General features: G+C 45.9%; 1 protein-coding gene across 3 annotated transcripts in view; it reads left to right on the forward strand.

Moving 5' to 3' along the window:
- The window catches only part of LOC139583731 (neuropilin-1a), a 91,091-nt gene that overhangs the window by 63,071 nt on the left and 5,566 nt on the right, over nt 1-22,454 (forward strand). For 2 of the 3 annotated variants that reach the window (XM_071415133.1, XM_071415134.1), the window contains 6 exons: nt 12,409-12,584; nt 12,869-13,024; nt 14,442-14,586; nt 19,268-19,378; nt 20,718-20,765; nt 22,201-22,344. In XM_071415133.1, the coding sequence (XP_071271234.1) occupies nt 12,409-12,584; nt 12,869-13,024; nt 14,442-14,586; nt 19,268-19,378; nt 20,718-20,765; nt 22,201-22,344 (780 nt within the window). The remainder of the gene's footprint in view (nt 1-12,408; nt 12,585-12,868; nt 13,025-14,441; nt 14,587-19,267; nt 19,379-20,717; nt 20,766-22,200; nt 22,345-22,454) is intronic. The other variant, XM_071415135.1, reaches the window with a different exon arrangement.

The following is a 22,454-nucleotide window of genomic DNA, read 5'->3' on the forward strand; positions in this document are numbered from 1 at the left end:
CCCCTGAACAAGGCAGTTAACCCACCGTTCCTAGGCTGTCATTGAAAATAAAAGTTTGTTCTTAACTGACTTAGCTAAATAAAGGATAAATACATTAGAGATGTTAGTTTACCATTCAAATGACCAAACAACATTCAAATGCATGCAAGTCACTGCTGGTGATGGTATATTGTTTGACCTTTCGGTAAAATTAGTATCTAAGTGCTCCTTTACGATTTGTTTAGGCCTCTCATCTCTCATGTACCTGGCTGATATTTCCCTCCTCATCTAGAAGAGTAGCTGAAATGATTCACTAAGGGACTGTATGTTATTTATAATGAGTGATACCTGGATACAATCTGGAATGAACATTTCCATGCAGGCTATTGTTAAAAAAGAGGAGTCTAAGTTTGTAACAGAACTAAAGTGGTCAATCAACCGTAAAGGTTGAGCGCAACAGAACCAGTTACAACTGAAGTATCTGATCATGAATGAATTTGAGCCATTCCATTGTTTAACATAGCAGCCACATATCATCAGGTAATTATGGATTGTAGGCGTGTCTGCAAACGCCACTTTGAGCGTGCCAAATCCGACGGAACAAGAACAGTCACAGACAAAAAACTCTACCGGGGGTTGCTAAAACGTCTGTCCTCAAAAACAGTCTTGTACGACCCACTTGAACTCGCCCTCCTGTTCCGAGTGCTTAGCTTACAGAAACGTACCACCTCTATTGTGTATGCAGACAAACTGATCCCCTGCATGAACCTCGTCACACCAATGACATCTAGGATCCATATTCACTGCGCGTCTTCCATTATGTTCAGAAAATTCGACGGAACACCTTGCGCACTGGAAGTCATAACGATACCTGACCACAGCTGTCCTTTCAGCAGGGCGCTCAAATCGCTCAAAATAACCCTCATCAAGATGTGGCCTACATGTAATAGTCCTACACATCACTTATTATTATTATTATTATTATTATTACAAATAGAAGAGTATCACTTCTCACAAGGTCACAAAGTGATTCATTAGTATTTTACATAGCAGATCCGTATATCCAGTACACTACATGACCAAAAGTATGTGGACATGCTTGTCAAATATCTAATTCCAAAATCATGGGCATTACTATGGAGTTGGTCCCCCCTTTGCTGCTATAACAGCCTCCACTCTGTGAATGCTTTCCACTAGATGTTGGAACATTGCTGCGGGGACTTCCATTCAATCACAAGAGCATTAGTGAGTTTGGGCACTGATGTTGGGTGATTAAGCCTTGCTCGCAGATGGCGTTCCAATTTATCCCAAAGGTGTTCAATGGGGTTGGAATTTAGAAGCACCGAATCGTCTAGAATGTCATTGTATGCTGTAGCATTAAGATTTCCCTACACTGGAACTAAGGGGCCTAGCCCGAACTATGAAAAACAGCCCCAGACCATTATTCCTTCTCCACCAAACTTTACAGTTGGCACTATGCATTCTGTATGGCTGCTCGGCCATAGAAACCCATTTCATGAAGCGACCGACAAACAGTTCTTGTGCTGACGTTGCTTCCAGAGGAAGTTTGAAACTCAGTAGCGAGTGTTGCAACCGAGGACAGACTATTTTTACGCGCTAAGCGGTTCAGCACTCTGCGGTCCCATTCTGTGAGCTTGTGTGTCCTGCCACTTCACGGCTGAGCCGTTGTTGCTCCTAGACATTTCCACTTCCCCAATAACAGCACTTACAGTTGACCGGGGCAGCTCTAGCACGGCAGAAATTTGACAAACTGACTTGTTGGAAAGGTGGCATCCTATGACGGTGCCACGTTGAAAGTCACTGAGCTCTTCACTAAGGCCATTCTACTGCCAATGTTTGTATATGGAGATTGCATGGCTGTGTGCTCGATTTTATACACCTGTCAGCAACGGGTGTGGCTGAAATAGCAGAATCCACTAATTTGAAGGGGTGTCCACATACTTTTGTATATACAGTGTAATACCATATAGGCCTACTGAAGCGTATGGTAGTAGGACTATATTACAGTATGTTACACCAAAAACACCTCCTCAGTCATTTCTTGTCTGAAGCTGAATAGTCCAATATTCTTTCAACAATCATTAAAACTGCACACACTACAGGCTATGCTCAGATTGAATCAAAATAGACCTACAAGAAATGCTAATATAGTCGCTTGTTCACGCCATCTGCTTTAATTCGCTCAAGAAACAGTCATCCTAGAAGCTCTACATGCATCTTCCCATGAAACTGATTGACTTCAAGTGACTGGCATGCACTTTGGGTGTTTCACCTGTAAAACGGGAAGAATTATCATTCACCATTGACAGACGATGGCCTACTTTGAAATGAGGAATGCCTAACTTGGTGTTTGAGGTTATTAAAAATATAACATTTTCTTGAGACAAGATGTGTGGGCAAGTAGGCAGACGTGGCAATTGGAGGATGCATTTTATGCACCTATTCTATAGTGATATTCAATCTGTCGGTACAAACTTTGATAGAGAAATTATGACTTCATTTCATAATTTTCTTGCGCTCCCTAACCCCCCAAAAAAGAGCGCTACACCACTGCTCCTCGGCTATAGAAGGTTGTAGCGCAGCCTCTGAAGGTCATAGAGACAACCCAAGTATATCCCATATGCATTGGATTCATGTCTTTCCCCGGCATTTTACAGCTTGTTTCTAGCATAAAGCATTGCGGACTAAAGCGTAAATTATAGATCATTTTATAGAATCAGGTCCATTTAATTTGTATTAAAATCAATTATATCAGTAGCAAGCTTTGGACCCCAGGAAAAGTAGCTGCTGCCTTGGCAACAGCTAATGTGAATCCAGAATATTTTTTTTTAAATACCTTCATTCCTGTTTCTCATCTTCATGCTCTCTCTCTCGAACTGAACAGGACATCAGTAGGCCTAGTTTGTGCGCACAGATATTGCATTTTTTGGACAAATTAACTCGCCTCCTGGAAATGCCACCACACACAGTACAGTCCTTGGTTAGGCAGCACAGTAGGGTTTACATCAATAAGAGCAGGGCAGGCTGATTGAGACCACACTAGGTGCACTTGATATTGCGCGCCCAGCATGGAATCAAGGATGAGGGGCAGCATCGGGCACACATGAGATACTATAAGAAGCAACTCATTCTCCAACCCTGAGTAATATTGCATTTCATCGATTACAAATTACATTACCCTTCCCTGGACTAAATTTTAAAAAGCATGACCCTCTCCCATTTTCCTCCGGGTAACTATTGTGTACATTTCGGTGTCTCCCTAACTCACAGTAGTGAGAGCCCAGTGAGAGAGGGTTTACTCTGAGGCGAGTGCTGCCTTCTACATTATGAAGGAGAGGTGCATGAAGATGATTACACATTGATGTTACCTGATGTTTAGATGTACCTCATTCAATATGGATGACATCAACAGCAGGCAGGCCGGCAGGCAGAGTAGTTTAGCGGGCCAGGCGAGCGGCTTCCCATAGCTGAGTACTGCAACTGCCTGCATACACACGCACACACACACACACACACACACACCTTCTCCGTGGCTCTTGTCCTACCCTCTGTCCTTTCCCCAACCCCCTCAGTCTCAGCCCCCTGCTGGGTCCACAAAGTCTGCAGTGGTCTTCATCAGTGTGATGCTGGCAACCTTCCACCCACTACAGGGCTTTGATTGTGGTCAGGTTCACAGCATCCCTGCCTCTTTGTCAACATGCATTTATTTTATGGCATTGTGAAGGGCTTAATGTATGTGTGTGCATTTGTTGGTCTGCGTTGGTCACACATTTGCATGTGTGTGTATATGCAGAGGGCAGTGCAGTGCTGGCACACAGCTGGAGCGCTTCAATGTTTGGAAGTGAGACCAGACCGCACTGCAGACACACACACGCACAGACATACACACACATACACACACACACCGCACTGCAGACACATCACAGGAGCAGGGAGCGCCACTCTGTGACCTCATCAGCCGACGGCGGGCAGGGCACCACTCTGATCACACTGCCAGCTGGATGTTCTGCACACGCTCAGAGAGGAGAGGAGACAGAGAGAGAGTCAGAGTGAGAGAGAGAGTCAGAGTGAGAGAGAGAGACAGAGAGAGAGACAGAGAGAGAGAGAGACAGAGAGAGAGACAGAGAGAGAGAGAGAGAGAGGGTTCATGTTGAAAGAGAGAGGTCACGATCAGATGAGCTCCTGCATTTTTCAGCATTTTCTTTAAAAAAGATACATTTAGAGTTAGATAAACTTGGATTTTTTGTCAGGAACACATACAGGATGCTACCCTCTACAACATAACCCTCACTTCAAATCAAAACTCGAAACCTACAACCTGATTTTGGACGGAATTACAGAATCACCTGAAAAGTTCACAAATACCAAGGATTAATTATTCTATACAGCAAATTCTCTGGAAAACAACAGAAACCTGAGAACACCACCCAACCTGGAACTGAGTGAGTAATGTTTAGTCTGAAACTATATTCTATTTCCAAAAGCCAAGAAGAATAATACATGACATTACTTTATAAGGACTGAATAGTAACATAACTCTGCCAAGCTTGATACAACTTCATCTAGCACTTAAGTGTCAAGTGAGAGGTGTCAAAGCCCATTAGCCCAACAATGGCAGGAGAGTCGAATAGTCTACCCCAACCAAATGGAGAGGCCTTAGAAGCTGCCTCCCGCTGTTCAGAGGTAATTAAAATACAGTACCCTGTCATTGTAAAGAATGATAAGGCAAGAAAAGATCACAAAATGAAGCTCCTTATGGAAAATCAAGAGACACTTTTTGCTGACTATTACAAAAATGGGAACATCAGCAACCTTATCTTCTACACAAACCATCCAGTGGCATGGCACAGTGCTATATTAGCACACTACCCCTTTGTTAAGAGAGGGGGGGTTAACGAGGGGTGGAAACTCAGGATACTTGACAACGAGGACTCTGAGTCAGCTAATATAAATCTATATAAGTCTGGAACAGTAATGGTACAGGGCAACCACAAACAGTTTCAGCTGGACTTTCACCAAATCAAAGAATTAGCCCAGCAGGAGAAGCTCTCCCTTGATAAAGATACCCCCACCCCAAGCGGGTCAGACCAGACGTCTTCATCATATAACCACACAGACGAGCAACCCTCAGCAGACAGTCAACCTCCCAGTACAGAGTACTTCTCCCTCATTGAAATGAAGGATAAATTCACCCAGCTGGAGGTAAGGCAGGTGGAGCTGGAACAGCAGGTGATCACACTCCAGTCAGCACAGACCCAGACAACAGTCCAGCACAACAACACCCCCTTAACCAGACCTGGAGAGCCGGAGGTGGAGAAAGACATATCTGCACTATGGACAGTGGTGAGACAACATCAACAGGAGAAAGAGCAGGAGCAGGAGAAGAACAGAGCACTAGAGGAGAGGATCAGACTACAGGAGGAGAGGGAGAGGGGGATGGAGGAGAGGATCAGACTACAGGAGGAGAGGGAGAAGGGGATGGAGGAGAGGATCAGACTACAGGAGGAGAGGTTGAGGGGGATGGCATGTGACAGAGAACAACCCACTAGGGAGGTGGCCATCCCCACAGAGACGCCAGCAGAACAGCCCACCTCAGCACCCGACAAAAGTCTCGACACCACAGCAGAACAGTCCACACCAGACCCTGACCATAGAAACGACATCACAACAGAACAGACAAAAGAAAAACCCCAAGCCCAGCAGCTCTCACCCCCTCTGAGCACCCCCCCTGTCAGCCACCCTGATAGCCCTCCTGACAACCCCCCCACACCCACTGAGGACAAACACAAGACACAGATTGTCCTTCTTATGGACTCAAATGGGAAATATATAGAAGAAAAAAAACTTTTTCCCAAACACAGTGTGTCTAAACTCTGGTGTCCAAACACCCAGCGCGCCCTAGACCTTCTGTCTGAGGACAAACTAGGCTCACCTAGCCACATAATAATACACACAGGCACAAACGACCTGAGAGCACAGCAGGAAAGGGTGGCCACAGCACTGAAGGGAGTGATCGAAAAAGCTTCTTCTACTTTCCCCAACGCACAAGTGGTTATCTCCACCCTGCTACCACGAAAAGACTTCCACCCTGCTACAATACAGCGGGTAAACGCAAGCATCTCCCGTGACTGTGTCTCAAAACCAAATGTTTTTCTGGCCCACCACTCCACCCTGGACTTGAACAGCCTCTATGACCAGGTCCACCTCTACAAGGCAGCAGTGCCCACCTTTGCCCGGACTCTAAAGGACATCGCTCTCAAACGCAGCCCCAACACTTCACACAGGAGCAACAGATCAATAGACACCCCACCAAGACCAGCGAGACACCCTCCAAGACCCCCCCCTGGACCTACACACCCCCCCCACATCAACCATGCCCACACCCAATTTAGGCCCCCTCAGATCAGACCTATGCCACTCCTGCCCACCCCATGCACCCCACCCCCGCAAAGAGGGCATCAACATGGAAGTCACACATACGCCCAGGTAGTGAGCGGGCAAACAGGCCCAACCCCCACTCTTACACTCGCCCAAGCCAACGGCATGTACCAGATGCTCAGCAGGCTCTGCTCACACTTACTGGCCTGAGGCCAAACCACACGGCCAACAACATTGGACACTTTATGGAACAAAAAGCCTTCACTATATCATCCTGGAATATCCAAGGCCTGAGGTCATCTGCCTTTGGCCTAAAGAGCAGGAACCCGGACTTCACCAAAGAAATCGGTAATGCAGACATTGTCATCCTGCAAGAAACCTGGTACAGAGGAGACGGACCCACTGGTTGCCCTCTAGGTTACAGAGAACTGGTAGTCCCATCCACCAAACTACCAGGTGTGAAACAGGGAAGGGACTCAGGGGGAATGCTAATTTGGTATAGAGCAGACCTAACTCACTACATTAAACTAATCAAAACAGGAACATTTTACATTTGGCTAGAAATTCAAAAGGAAATTATCTTAACAGAGAAAAATGTCCTCCTGTGTGCTACCTATATCCCCCCACTAGAATCCCCATACTTTAATGAAGACAGCTTCTCCATCCTGAATGAGGAAATCAATAATTTCCAGGCCCAGGGACATGTATTAGTCTGTGGCGACCTAAATGCCAGAACTGGACAAGAACCTGACACCCTCAGCACACAGGGGGACAAACACCTACCTGGAGGTGACAGCATTCCCTCCCCCATATGCCCCCCTAGGCACAACTATGACAACATAACCAACAAAAACGGGTCACAACTCCTGCAGCTCTGTCGCACGCTGGGTATGTACATAGTCAATGGTAGGCTTCGAGGGGACTCCTATGGTAGGTTCACCTATAGCTCATCTCTTGGCAGTAGCACTGTAGACTACTTTATCACTGACCTCAACCCAGAGTCTCTCAGAGCGTTCACAGTCAGCCCACTGACACCCCTATCAGACCACAGCAAAATCACAGTCTACTTGAACAGAGCAATACTCAATCACGAGGCATCAAAGCCAAAGGAACTGAGTAACATTAAGAAATGCTATAGATGGAAGGAATGCAGTTTGGAAATCTACCAAAAAACAATTAGACAACAGCAAATTCAATCCCTTTTAGACAACTTCCTGGGTAAAACGTCCCACTGCAATAGTGAAGGTGTAAACTTGGCAGTAGAAAATCTTAACAGTATATTTGACCTCTCAGCTTCCCTATCAAACCTAAAAATCTCAAATAGAAAACCGAAGAAAATGAACAACAATGACAAATGGTTTGATGACGAATGCAAAAATCTAAGAAATAAATTGAGAAACCTGTCCAACCAAAAACATAGAGACCCGGAAAACCTGAGTCTACGCCTTCACTATGGTGAATCACTAAAACAATACAGAAATACACTACGGAAAAAGAAGGAACAGCACGTCAGAAATCAGCTCAATGTAATTGAAGAATCCATAGACTCTAACCACTTCTGGGAAAATTGGAAAACACTAAACAAACAACAACACGAAGAATTATCTATCCAAAATGGAGATGTATGGGTAAACCACTTCTCCAATCTTTTTGGCTCTATAACAAAGAATAAAGAGCAAAAACATATACATGATCAAATACAAATCCTTGAATCAACTATTAAAGACTACCAGAACCCACTGGATTCTCCAATTACCTTGAACGAGTTACAGGACAAAATAAAAACCCTCCAACCCAAAAAGGCCTGTGGTGTTGATGGTATCCTTAATGAAATGATCAAATATACAGACAACAAATTCCAATTGGCTATACTAAAACTCTTTAACATCGTCCTTAGCTCTGGCATCTTCCCCAATATTTGGAACCAAGGACTGATCACCCCAATCCACAAAAGTGGAGACAAATTTGACCCCAATAACTACCGTGGAATATGCGTCAACAGTAACCTTGGGAAAATACTCTGCATTATCATTAACAGCAGACTCGTACATTTCCTCAATGAAAACAATGTACTGAGCAAATGTCAAATTGGCTTTTTACCAAATTACCGTACAACAGACCATGTATTCACCCTACACACCCTAATTGACAACCAAACAAACCAAAACAAAGGCAAAGTCTTCTCATGCTTTGTTGATTTCAAAAAAGCCTTAGACTCAATTTGGCATGAGGGTCTGCTATACAAATTGATGGAAAGTGGTGTTGGGGGAAAAACATACGACATTATAAAATCCATGTACACAAACAACAAGTGTGCGGTTAAAATTGGCAAAAAACACACACATTTCTTCACACAGGGTCGTGGGGTGAGACAGGGATGCAGCTTAAGCCCCACCCTCTTCAACATATATATCAACGAATTGGCGAGGGCATTAGAACAGTCTGCAGCACCTGGCCTCACCCTACTAGAATCCGAAGTCAAATGTCTACTGTTTGCTGATGATCTGGTGCTTCTGTCACCAACCAAGGAGGGCCTACAGCAGCACCTAGATCTTCTGCACAGATTCTGTCAGACCTGGGCCCTGACAGTAAATCTCAGTAAGACCAAAATAATGGTGTTCCAAAAAAGGTCCAGTCGCCAGGACCACAAATTCCATCTAGACACCGTTGCCCTAGAGCACACAAAAAACTATACATACCTCGGCCTAAACCTCAGCACCACAGGTAACTTCCACAAAGCTGTGAACGATCTGAGAGACAAGGCAAGAAGGGCATTCTATGCCATCAAAAGGAACATAAATTTCAACATACCAATTAGGATCTGGCTAAAAATACTTGAATCAGTCATAGAGCCCATTGCCCTTTATGGTTGTGAGGTCTGGGGTCCGCTCACCAACCAAGATTTCACAAAATGGGACAAACACCAAATTGAGACTCTGCATGCAGAATTCTGCAAAAATATCCTCCGTGTACAACGTAGAACACCAAATAATGCATGCAGAGCAGAATTAGGCCGATACCCACTAATTATCAAAATCCAGAAAAGAGCCGTTAAATTCTACAACCACCTAAAAGGAAGCGATTCCCAAACCTTCCATAACAAAGCAATCACCTACAGAGAGATGAACCTGGAGAAGAGTCCCCTAAGCAAGCTGGTCCTGGGGCTCTGTTCACAAACACACCCCACAGAGCCCCAGGACAACAGCACAATTAGACCCAACCAAATCATGAGAAAACAAAAAGATAATTACTTGACACATTGGAAAGAATTAACAAACAAACAGAGCAAACTAGAATGCTATTTGGCCCTAAACAGAGAGTACACAGTGGCAGAATACCTGACCACTGTGACTGACCCAAACTTAAGGAAAGCTTTGACTATGTACAGACTCAGTGAGCATAGCCTTGCTATTGAGAAAGGCCGCCGTAGGCAGACATGGCTCTCAAGAGAAGACAGGCTATGTGCTCACTGCCCACAAAATGAGGTGGAAACTGAGCTGCACTTCCTAACCTCCTGCCCAATGTATGACCATATTAGAGACACATATTTCCCTCAGATCACACAGATCCACAAAGAATTCGAAAACAAATCCAATTTTGATAAACTCCCATATCTACTGGGTGAAATTCCACAGTGTGCCATCACAGCAGCAAGATTTGTGACCTGTTGCCACAAGAAAAGGGCAACCAGTGAAGAACAAACACCATTGTAAATACAACCCATATTTATGTTTATTTATTTTAACTTGTGTGCTTTAACCATTTATACATTGCTACAACACTGTATATATATAATATGACATTTGTAATGTCTTTATTGCTTTGAAACTTCTGTATGTGTAATGTTTACTGTTAATTTTTATTGTTTATTTCACTTTTGTATATTATCTACCTCACTTGCTTTGGCAATGTTAACACATGTTTCCCATGCCAATAAAGCCCCTTGAATTGAGAGAGAGAGAGAGAGAGAGAGAGAGAGAGAGAGAGAGAGAGAGAGAGAGAGAGAGAGAGAGAGAGAGAGAGAGAGAGAGAGAGAGAGAGAGAGAGAGAGAGAGAGAGAGAGAGAGAGAGAGAGAGAGAGAGAGAGAGAGAGAGAGAGAGAGAGAGAGAGAGAGAGAGAGAGAGAGAGAGAGAGAGAGAGATCTTGTAATTCTCTGGTCAGGTTTGAGAGGTTCTGCTTTAAGGCTGCTTTCAGTCCTGCATTCAGAGAGATTACTGACAAATGCTTTTTAGGAGATATCAAAGATATGTCCGTTCTAAGCCCACAGAGAAACAGCCCACTGAGCTAAACATTGTTTCCACGTCATTTCATTGAAGCCAACGTGGAATAGATGTTGAATTGACATTTGTGCCCAGTGGGAGGGCCTTCAGGTTGTGTCTAATCTTATCTGGTCTTTGCGCATGAGCTGTGCCCTGCAGTTGGAGATACTGTACACACCTACGTAGTAATAACTTAACCTCTTCCCTTCTGCCTGCTGACTCTCTGCTGTTCTATTGGTAAATAAGCCCATGTGTGTGTTTAGCCACAGAGTTCCCCAGCCAAACCCTAGGTTACCCTGCTCAGCCTTGCCCCTTGCAGTGGTGTGCCACTACACACACGCGCGGTCGGTTTATGGGTGTGTCCGGTGTGCGTGCCGCCCAAAACAGTCCCAACTGAGGTGCATTAAAAGCTCGTGACCACAGCAGATGACCTGTGGTGCTCTGATCACCCAAACTTCCAAATCCCCCTGGAAACCCCCCTCTCTAACTCTCTCTTATCCATCCGCTTCAAAGAGCGAGAGCGTGAGCCACCGCAGTGGAGTGCCTTAGCTTCCCTCTGACATGGCTCCATCAGAGATCACAGGGATCACACTCACAGGGCGCTTGGCAGGCGACGAAAGAGAAATTCTCAGCCTCAAACGGATGACAAATCTCCCCGTGAGCGTTTGGTCCTGTCCTGAGGATCCATGGCATTCTCTCTGATTCGATTTGGACTCGTTTGGGTCTCCTGGGAGTCACGTAGAACTAGTTTATTCCTCTCTGTTTTGAACAGGAACTGTGATAACGATGGAAAAGATTGAATGAAGCCTTGTTCTGTTGGTTTGGCAGAGTTACACTGAGTTCCAAGAATATAGCTCCTTTTATCCCTCTCCCTGGGAGCAGATTGTAAATATGATATTGGTTACTGCAGGTCACTGCAGACTCTTTTGATTAAGTGGATGGAAAGGAAAGAAACGGCTAGTCAGGAGACAGACAAGACAGTCAGCCTGTGTGTGTGGATTCATTGCCGGAACATTTTTCTGAGCCGGAAGGTGCAAACGGCACGAAGTGAAACCACCACCAGCAGCAAGCAGTTAGGGCATATGAAAGGTAGAATGAAAGGTAGAATGCACAAGGCACTCAAGGGGATGAAAATGAACGAACACAGATTCAGGATGAAAGCTCGGAGAACACAGGGCTAAATTAGAGCAGAGGTATAGAGCGACAAAAGGAAAGGGGGGGTCGATGGGGATGAAGGGAGGGAGGGGGTTCAAGATGAAAGAATAGCTCTCCCAGGTAGAAATGACCGCTGAAGGAAGGGAGAGTTTTAATTGGATGCCGGGAGACAAATACTCCAGGCGGAGAAATTAGTATTCAAGCGGTTAGGAGAGAGAGAGAGAGAGAGAGAGAGAGAGAGAGAGAGAGAGAGAGAGAGAGAGAGAGAGAGAGAGAGAGAGAGAGAGAGAGAGAGAGAGAGAGAGAGAGAGAGAGAGAGAGAGAGAGAGAGAGAGAGAGAGAGAGAGAGAGAGAGAGAGAGAGAGAGAGAGAGAGAGAGGTGGAGGCATCACAAAGCTAGAGTGTTTCTCTCTCACACCATCACTCACTGTCTCAGTCATTCAACCCATCCCTCTCTTTTCCCCTATTACCACATAAACCATGAAAAACAACCTTCTCGGACTGGTGATACAAATCATTTATTGAGATAAAAATATCCCCCTCAGGTTCTCTCTCAAATCCCTCGTGCTCATTGAAAGACTTATGCTAACCTCCATCTCTCTCTCCCCCTCTCAGAGTATCCATGTTCAGGCATGCTTGGCATGGTATCGGGCCTGATCACGGATGCCCAGATCACAGCTTCGTCCCACACGGACCGGAGCTGGGTACCCGAGAACGCCCGCCTGCTGACCAGCCGCTCCGGGTGGACCCTGCTGCCCCAGCCCCAGCCCTTCACCTCAGAGTGGCTACAGGTTAGATCAACTATATTAATAGACTATTCTTATGTTTTTTGGGGGGGGAGGCTTTGCGATTAGAGATGGGTTCGATGGTTATGAAATATTAGTGGTTCATATAACATATTTTCGGAGAATATATCCTACCTTTACGTACAAAGAATTTGGTCAAAATGAGGATGAGATTACAAATAAACAGTTCGGAAGCACTTTACTTACGGTATACAGGTATAATGCATTATGATGCTGTCATGACTATCTATGAACTGCTTATAATGCGTTTCCTCTCCATTCATCTGCAGGTGGACCTGGGGGAGGAGAAGCTGGTACGAGGGCTCATCATCCAGGGAGGGAAACACAGAGAGAACAAAGTGTTCATGAAGAAGTTCAGACTGGGATACAGTAACAACGGATCTGATTGGAAGATGGTCCAGGACGCCAGCGGCAACAAGCCAAAGGTAAGAGGAAGAACCGTTTTCATTGGTTGTTTGTTTGTTGTGTTTACCATGTTGAGCAGTTGACAGAAAGGTGGGTTTTGTTGACTATCTAATGGGAAATGATCTCCCTATTCCAAACTGACAACCAGTGACGTTGAGTCAGTTATCAGTCATTTATGGAGTCCATTTGGGTAGTAGTTCATAGCACATTAGGATAACCATCTGTAGGGTGTCTCCTAGTCCTACTGCTGTCTAGCGTCTATCCTCTTAGTATTCCGCTGAGGTTGCTCAAGCCTTTCAGTAGAATCGTACTCTACTCAAGAGAGCGGAGAAAAAGGCAGGAGAGCTGAGAGAGAGCGTGTGACACGCAGAAACGACCCTAGATGTATCTGCCGCCGTCGGCATGCTTTGAGTGTGTCACACGCGCACACAGCGTCTTACACACACACACACACACACACCGTACACACACCTCGCACACACACACAGACGCACACCTCCAGGAAGTACCTCTACAGCCCCGTCCCCAATTACAACTTTCTCCGACAGGATGTGGTGTAAATGTGTCCCAGATCACCTGATGGTTGATTTATGAAGGAGTGAGAGGCTGGGTATCTTCCTGTCCTACTTGTCCCTCCATCTCTCCCTCTTTCCCTGAGAACCTCGGAGCATCAAAGACAGACAAGACGTGTTCCAGTGTTAATTGTCACTGATCCACTACACTCCATCACTGTCCCCTCCTCTACCTCTCCTCTCCTCATCTCCACTACTGTCCTTTCCTTCACCTCTCCTCTCTTCTCCTCTTCTCTCCTGTCCTTTCATCTCCTCGCCTCTACGTGTACCTCTGTTATTCCCAAACAGAATCCTCCTTTCTTATTCAGATGACAAGATCAGAAGCTGAGCAGCGAGAAAGCATTAGTCCTCTCCTCTATCTTACCCCTTCGCTACGTTATTCCCAAAGAAAAGGCCCCTAGCCTCTCTCTTTCCTCTAAATAGAGAACTTCTGAGGCTGAGCAGAGATAGAGTGAGCTGAGGCTGCCCTTGACCGCTGTGTCCTGCTGGGGCGGCAGGTGCTAGTTGTAGCCACCGGGCTCTCGTTTACAGTCCCACTGACAGTGCTTTTTAGATGTCAGCCAGAGAAATCTGGTCCATCTTCCATTGTTTTCTCCCCTCTCTCAGCCCTGCTCGAGCCCTGCTCATTTTCCAAAGGAAGGAATACGTCTGCCTTAGGGTCTCTGTGATAGGAGAGAGACATCAGAGAGAGCAATGCCATTATCAGACAGTAACATTTCTCTCTCGTTTTCTCTCTCTCTGTGTGTCTGTCTCTCTCTGTATCTGTATCTGCCTATCTCAGCCTCTCTCTCTGCTGCAGCGTGCACGGTATAGGACTTCTCCTCTGCTGTTGTCGATGAACTAACACAGGTGGTCCTCTCCACAGATTTTCGAGGGGAATCAGAACTACGATACACCAGAGCTGAGGACTGTGGAGCCCTTGCTGACCCGGTACATCAGGGTTTACCCAGAGAGGTCCACCCCTGCTGGGATGGGCCTGCGTCTCGAGCTCCTGGGCTGTGAGATGGAAGGTAGGCCGCAAATGGAATCCTACACACACACGCATTTTAATTGTAGACACATGTATACTACAAACACACACGCACACCAGTGGAGGCTGCTGAAGGGAGGACGGCTCATAATAATGGCTGGAATGGAGTCAATGGATTGGTATCAAACACATTAAACACGTGGTTTCCATGTGGCTGATACTATTCCATTGACTTTATTCCGGCCATTATTATGAGCCGTCCTCCCCTCAGCAGCCTCCACTGACGCACACATACACACACACATCTTCTGTCATCCGTGTGATGACAGTTCTACGACTGAATACATGGTGTTTGTCAAGGTTGGGGTATTTAAAGATGCTTAGAACGATTCTCCACGTGGAGTCAACAGCTGTCCAGGGCCCAGTAGGCCCCACTATCTCTCCCTGAGAGGGACAGTTGTCTAGTCTCCATGCATGCTGCATCAAAGCCATTCCTGAAGCAAGGCCGCTCATACATATTACATGGGATCAAATGAAACCCCATCTGCCCTGAGGATTACTGCCAACCCCTTCCAGTCCCTGTTCCATCCTTTCTCTGGGGCCACTCTCCTCTTTCTCTCTCTCTCCTCTCCCCTCTGTCTGCCTCGCTCTGTCTCGCTCTCTTCACCTCGCCCCTCTCTCTCTCTCTGTGTGTGTCTCTCTCTCTCTCCACCTGTCTTTCTCTCTGTCGTCTCTCTCTCTCCCCTCTCTGCTATGAGAACATGCTCTGGCGGGCCAGGCCTAAGTGGATTTACATATTGGATTTCAGGGAGGCTGTAGCGAGCGCAGCCCTGTGTAAGCCATGGAGTCCCACCGGGGCTTTAGAAGGATGATAATGCTTGTTTTCACTGTTAATGCCACCACACACTCAAAAACACACACGCACACACACAGACACAAATACAGACACAGGTACATGAGTGGTGGTGTGTAAGCTAAGCCCCAGGAGTACAGATAAATTCATCTTTCCCCAGCTAGAGCATTGACCCTGTCAATGACCCCTCCACCCTGAATCTGACAGAGGTTGATCACTCAAATGTCATATAGCAGAGGGGAATTCTAGACCACACATGCACTCTCTCCTCTCCCTTTCTCTCTCCATCTCCTTCTCTCTCCATCTCCTTCTCTCTCCATCTCCTTCTCTCTCAATCTCCCTGTCTCTCAATCTCCCTGTTTCTCAATCTCCCTGTTTCTCAATCTCCCTCTCCCTCTCTCTCCATCTCCCTGTCTCTCAATCTCCCTGTCTCTCAATCTCCCTGTCTCTCAATCTCCCTGTCTCTCAATCTCCCTGTCTCTCCATCTCCCTCTCTCTCCATCTCCCTGTTTCTCAATCTCCCTGTTTCTCAATCTCCCTGTCTCTCTATCTCCCTCTCTCTCAATCTCCCTGTCTCTCAATCTCCTTCGCTCTCCATCTCCTTCTCTCTCCATCTCCCTCTCTCTCCATCTCCATCTCTCTCCATCTCCAACTCCCTCTCTCTCAATCTCCCTCTCTCTTAATCTCCCTCTCTCTTAATCTACCTCTCTCTCAATCTACCTCTCTCTCAGTCTCCCTCTCTCCCAATCTCCCTCTCTCTCCATCTCCCTCCCTTCTTCCCTCCCTTCCTCCCGCTGTCCTGGGGAAGCCCGCTCATTACTCTGTCAGGGTAAACACATCCAGGCTGTGTGTTAGCGGAGCATGGATCAGAGCTGCGGCCTTGCCCACATCCAACGAGGCCAGTGGGCCCTAATTATAGGCCAGGGTGGGGCCCAGCCTCCAGCCCAATTCTAGACCCATGCATCTGATCTCCAGCCTAAACCCAAATCTAGCTTGTGTTCCAAATGGCACCCTATTCCCTAAGTAGTGCCCTGGTCAAAAGTAGTTCACAATTTAGAGAATAGGGTGCCATTTGGGACACAAACCTAAAGCCTCAGCATCCACCATCCACCGGCTCTATTCACACTAAACCTTCCTCTGTATCCTGATAAAAGGGGGGCTGTTAATAGCTCTGTGATTGAATACACTGGCATGGCCTGCCTTGTATGTGTTTGTATATGTTTGCGTGTGTGGTGTATGTGCATGGTGTACTGTATGTGTTGTATGTGTGTGTTGTATGTGTGTAGTGTATGTGTGGTGTAGTGTATGTGTGGTGTACTGTATGTGCGTGGTGTATGTGCGTGGTGTATGTGTGTGGTGTATGTGTGTGGTGTGTATGTGTAGTGTATGTGTGTAGTGTATGTGTGTAGTGTATGTGTGTAGTGTATGTGTGTGGTGTATGTGTGTGTTGTATGTGGTGTATGTGTGTGTTGTATGTGTGTGTTGTATGTGTGTAGTGTATGTGTGGTGTAGTGTATGTGTGGTGTACTGTATGTGGTGTATGTGTGTGTTGTATGTGTGTGTTGTATGTGTGTAGTGTATGTGTGGTGTAGTGTATGTGTGGTGTACTGTATGTGCGTGCTGTATGTGCGTGGTGTATGTGTGTGGTGTATGTGTGTGGTGTGTATGTGTAGTGTATGTGTGTAGTGTATGTGTGTAGTGTATGTGTGTAGTGTGTGTGTGTAGTGTATGTGTGTGGTGTATGTGTGTAGTGTGTGTGTGTGTAGTGTATGTGTGTAGTGTATGTGTGTAGTGTGTGTGTGTAGTGTATGTGTGTAGTGTATGTGTGTAGTGTGTATGTGTGTAGTGTGTGTGTGTGTAGTGTATGTGTGTAGTGTATGTGTGTAGTGTGTGTGTGTGTAGTGTGTGTGTGTAGTGTATGTGTGTAGTGTATGTGTGTAGTGTGTGTGTGTAGTGTATGTGTGTAGTGTATGTGTGTAGTGTGTATGTGTGTAGTGTGTGTGTGTGTGTGTAGTGTATGTGTGTAGTGTATGTGTGTAGTGTGTGTGTGTGTGTAGTGTGTGTGTGTGTGTGTGTAGTGTATGTGTGTAGTGTATGTGTGTAGTGTATGTGTGTAGTGTATGTGTGTAGTGTGTGTGTGTAGTGTATGTGTGTAGTGTATGTGTGTAGTGTATGTGTGTAGTGTGTGTGTGTGTAGTGTATGTGTGTAGTGTGTGTGTGTGTAGTGTATGTGTGTAGTGTATGTGTGTAGTGTATGTGTGTAGTGTATGTGTGTAGTGTATGTGTGTAGTGTGTGTGTGTGTGTAGTGTATGTGTGTAGTGTGTGTGTGTAGTGTGTGTGTGTAGTGTGTGTGTGTAGTGTGTGTGTGTGTAGTGTATGTGTGTGGTGTATGTGTGTGGTGTGTGTGTGTGTGTAGTGTATGTGTGTAGTGTGTGTGTGTAGTGTATGTGTGTAGTGTGTATGTGTGTAGTGTGTGTGTGTGTAGTGTATGTGTGTATGTGTGTAGTGTGTGTGTGTGTAGTGTGTGTGTGTAGTGTATGTGTGTAGTGTATGTGTGTAGTGTATGTGTGTAGTGTGTGTGTGTAGTGTATGTGTGTAGTGTATGTGTGTAGTGTATGTGTGTAGTGTGTATGTGTGTAGTGTGTAGTGTATGTGTGTAGTGTATGTGTGTAGTGTGTGTGTGTAGTGTGTGTGTGTGTAGTGTATGTGTGTAGTGTATGTGTGTAGTGTATGTGTGTAGTGTGTGTGTGTAGTGTATGTGTGTAGTGTATGTGTGTAGTGTATGTGTGTAGTGTGTGTGTGTGTAGTGTATGTGTGTAGTGTGTGTGTGTGTGTAGTGTATGTGTGTAGTGTGTGTGTGTAGTGTATGTGTGTAGTGTATGTGTGTGGTGTATGTGTGTGTAGTGTATGTGTGTAGTGTGTGTGTGTGTGTAGTGTATGTGTGTAGTGTATGTGTGTAGTGTGTGTGTGTAGTGTATGTGTGTAGTGTATGTGTGTAGTGTATGTGTGTAGTGTATGTGTGTAGTGTGTGTGTGTAGTGTATGTGTGTAGTGTATGTGTGTAGTGTATGTGTGTAGTGTGTATGTGTGTAGTGTGTGTGTGTAGTGTATGTGTGTAGTGTATGTGTGTAGTGTGTGTGTGTAGTGTGTGTGTGTGTAGTGTATGTGTGTAGTGTATGTGTGTAGTGTATGTGTGTAGTGTATGTGTGTAGTGTGTGTGTGTAGTGTGTGTGTGTGTGTGTAGTGTATGTGTCTAGTGTATGTGTGTAGTGTGTGTGTGTAGTGTGTGTGTGTAGTGTATGTGTGTAGTGTATGTGTGTAGTGTATGTGTGTAGTGTGTGTGTGTAGTGTATGTGTGTAGTGTGTGTGTGTAGTGTGTGTGTGTAGTGTATGTGTGTAGTGTGTGTGTGTAGTGTATGTGTGTGGTGTGTAGTGTATGTGTGTAGTGTGTGTGTGTAGTGTATGTGTGTAGTGTGTGTGTGTAGTGTATGTGTGTAGTGTATGTGTGTGGTGTATGTGTGTAGTGTATGTGTGTAGTGTGTGTGTGTGTGTAGTGTATGTGTGTAGTGTATGTGTGTAGTGTATGTGTGTAGTGTGTGTGTGTAGTGTATGTGTGTAGTGTATGTGTGTAGTGTGTGTGTGTGTGTAGTGTATGTGTGTAGTGTATGTGTGTAGTGTATGTGTGTAGTGTATGTGTGTAGTGTGTGTGTGTAGTGTATGTGTGTAGTGTATGTGTGTGGTATGTGATACCACAAACCCTACAAAGGAGCAGCTGAACGCAAGATTAACATTAACTTCTCTCTCTCTTTCTCTCTCTCTCTCTCTCCCCCTCTCTCTCTTCCCCTCTCTCTCCCTCTCTCCTCCACAGCTCCCACAATCCCCCCCACCACGCCCGCCCCCACCACCGCCCCATCGGACGACTGTGATGATGACCAGGCCAGCTGCCACAGTGGAACAGGTGATGACTACGAAGTGACAGGTGCTAACATCACTCTCATGAGACTGCTACCTCCCCTACTCCTCTACCCCTACTCTCGCTTTATACTAAGCCCACACACCTACATAAAAACACACACACACACACACCTAATCACCTGCACCTGCAACCCCATCTTTACCCCTTTACAATCTAATGAGAAACCTTATCTCATGCACCTCAGAGCCTGTCTTCCACCCTCAACCGAACGTTCTCCCTCACACTTGACCTGCCCTCGCACCTGTCTTCCTCTCCTCCTCCTCCCATCCCCCACCCAGCTGTGTTTCCCTCTCACCTGCACCTGTCTGCCTCTCCTCCTCCTCCCATCCCCCACCCAGCTGTTTCCCTCTCAGCCTTTTATCTCTCAGCAGCCTTGGTCTCTTTCTAGCCTGGCCTCTTTCCCCACTAACCTGATAATAACCTGCCTTACTGCCCCTGACTTCCACCTTTCTATGCATTGCTGTTCCCTATGGATATGTCCCGACCGGCACCCTGTTCCTTTTATAGTGTACAACTTTTTCCCAGGGCCCATAGGGCTTTGGTCAGTAGCAGTGCACTACATAGGGAATAGGGTGCCATTTGGGACATGGCCATGGAGTTCTCTCTTTGGCTATTCCTCTCTCCTAGCCCCATTTCAGCGCAGCAGTCTCCAGTGATCAGTGATGTGCATGGCACTCTCAGTCACTCTGGTTCTCTCCCTCCTGGCCCTACATATAGTGAAAGAGGGAGTGTGGACGTGTTTGGTAGGAGTTAAGAGACAAAAGATGGAGAGGGGGCATCCGTTTGGCACCAGAATAATGTGTTACGGCTAACTATGCTATGTTTAATGTGTTACGGCTAGGCTAACTATGCTATGTTTAATATGTTACGGCTAGGCTAACTATGCTATGTTTAATGTGTTACGGCTAGGCTAACTATGCTATGTTTAATGTGTTACGGCTAGGCTAACTATGCTATGTTTAATGTGTTACGGCTAGGCTAACTATGCTATGTTTTACGGCTAGGCTAACTATGCTATGTTTTACGGCTAGGCTAACTATGCTATGTTTAATGTGTTACGGCTAGGCTAACTATGCTATGTTTTACGGCTAGGCTAACTATGCTATGTTTTACGGCTAGGCTAACTATGCTATGTTTAATGTGTTACGGCTAGGCTAACTATGCTATGTTTTACGGCTAGGCTAACTATGCTACACTGTTATGTGTTACGGCTAGGCTAGTCGCTCTAGACAGACGGGTCGCCTCCCACAATGTAACCAATGTTCCTAGTGCGGTTGCCCTATGTCTGGGATTTCCCAGGCTACGGCTAGCTAACTGTGCTAACACTGTGTTGTTCTGACAGGTGGAACCACAATGCCAGAGGCTATGACGGATGTGGACACCATCCCAGGTTAGGACCCATTGTATACGAGACTTGTGTCTGTGTGACTGTATGCGTGTGTGAGGGGCTTAGAATCCATGTGTGTGAGGTTCATTCGGGTGTGGGTAGAAATCGTTTTTTCCCAGTAGTAGACTACTGAAGAAAAATCTGTCCTCTAGTATTCATCAGATGTGAACTGTGGGGCTGCTCATCTTACAGAGAGCTTGTCACTATCCCTGCTCCAATCCTCCTTAGAATGGAAAAACCTAAAACCTCTTAATTGGGAACAGGATTTCTTCAGAGAAAATGTGTCTGTGTGCCTGAAATGTGGTTCCACATGGGAATTCCATCCTTTGTGTTTAATGGGTAAATATATTCTGCTGCCTGCAGAAACTAGTTAAAACCCAGAGATTATTAAAGGGAATATTGGCTCACATTTTTTTATTCTTTGGAGAGCTGGGGCCTTAGCGCTTGCACAGACACAGACATACAGGCTTTCAGAGGCAGAGCTGACATCCTTAACATATCTCCCTTGTGCTGCTTCTTTGGAAGTCTCTTTCTTTATCCAATTTGATAACAAAACGAAGCTCCCCATCGCCCCACTATTACATACATACTGTACTCTCAGAAGGCATTTCAGCTCTGTGTGTGTGTGTGTGTGTGTGTGTGTGTGTGTCGGGGGGGGGCTCATTATAAAGTCATCTCTCAGTAGGCTGCTGTGAATACTCTCTCTCTCTCTCTCTCTCTCTCTCTCTCTCTCTCTCTCTCTCTCTCTCTCTCTCTCTCTCTCTCTCTCTCTCTCTCTCTCTCTCTCTCTCTCTCTCTCTCTCTCTCTCTCTCTCTCTCTCTCTCTCTCTCTCTCTCTCTCTCTCTCTCTCTCTCTCTCTCTCTCTCTCTCTCTCTCTCTCTCTCTCTCTCTCTCTCTCTCTCTCTCTCTCTCTCTCTCTCTCTCTCTCTCTCTCTCTCTCTCTCTCTCTCTCTCTCTCTCTCTCTCTCTCTCTCTCTCCTGCTATCTTATTGTCATGGTACATCTTTTTTATAAGCCCATATCCTGTTCATGCGCTCTGTTTATTAAAAGAGAACATTAACTGGATTTATTCATCATCTCCGTGCAAAGTCCCACCCCCCATCCACCCTATTCCGGCAGGATTTACCCTCCTCTCATTGTCTCTCCCTCTCGCTGTGTCTCATAGGTTTTTTATGAAGCTCAAGAGCCTTTTCTTTTGATATTTGAGTTTCACAGTTCTCTGCTTCCCTCTAGTGATTTACCCAAATAAATCATCTCCACAACACTCGCTGTATCTAATCTAGTGAGCCCTCAGGTCATCCCAAATCACCTCTGAGTCATGTTTATACAATGGTCTATTTCAACCAGTTTGTGGCCTGGCCTACTACAGAATCTACAATATGTATATGTGTCTCTATATGACACACTGACCTGTGATCTGCCCTCCTTGCTCTGCAGCGTTCCTGTGGTTTGCGTGTGACTTTGGCTGGGCCAATGACCCCTCGTTCTGTGGTTGGACCTCAGAGGACAGCGGCTTCAGATGGCAGATACAGTCCAGCGGCACGCCCACGCTCAACACTGGACCCAACATGGACCACACAGGTACACACAGACACATCAACAACAACGTAAGCTAATGATAACTGTGTAAGTCATTTATATCCAGTTGACCTAGTCTTCTGACACATTGTATCACACACAATCTATTTTTC

This window comes from Salvelinus alpinus, chromosome 8, assembly GCF_045679555.1.
Source record: "Salvelinus alpinus chromosome 8, SLU_Salpinus.1, whole genome shotgun sequence".
In the NCBI taxonomy this organism is placed as follows: Eukaryota; Metazoa; Chordata; class Actinopteri; order Salmoniformes; family Salmonidae; genus Salvelinus; species Salvelinus alpinus.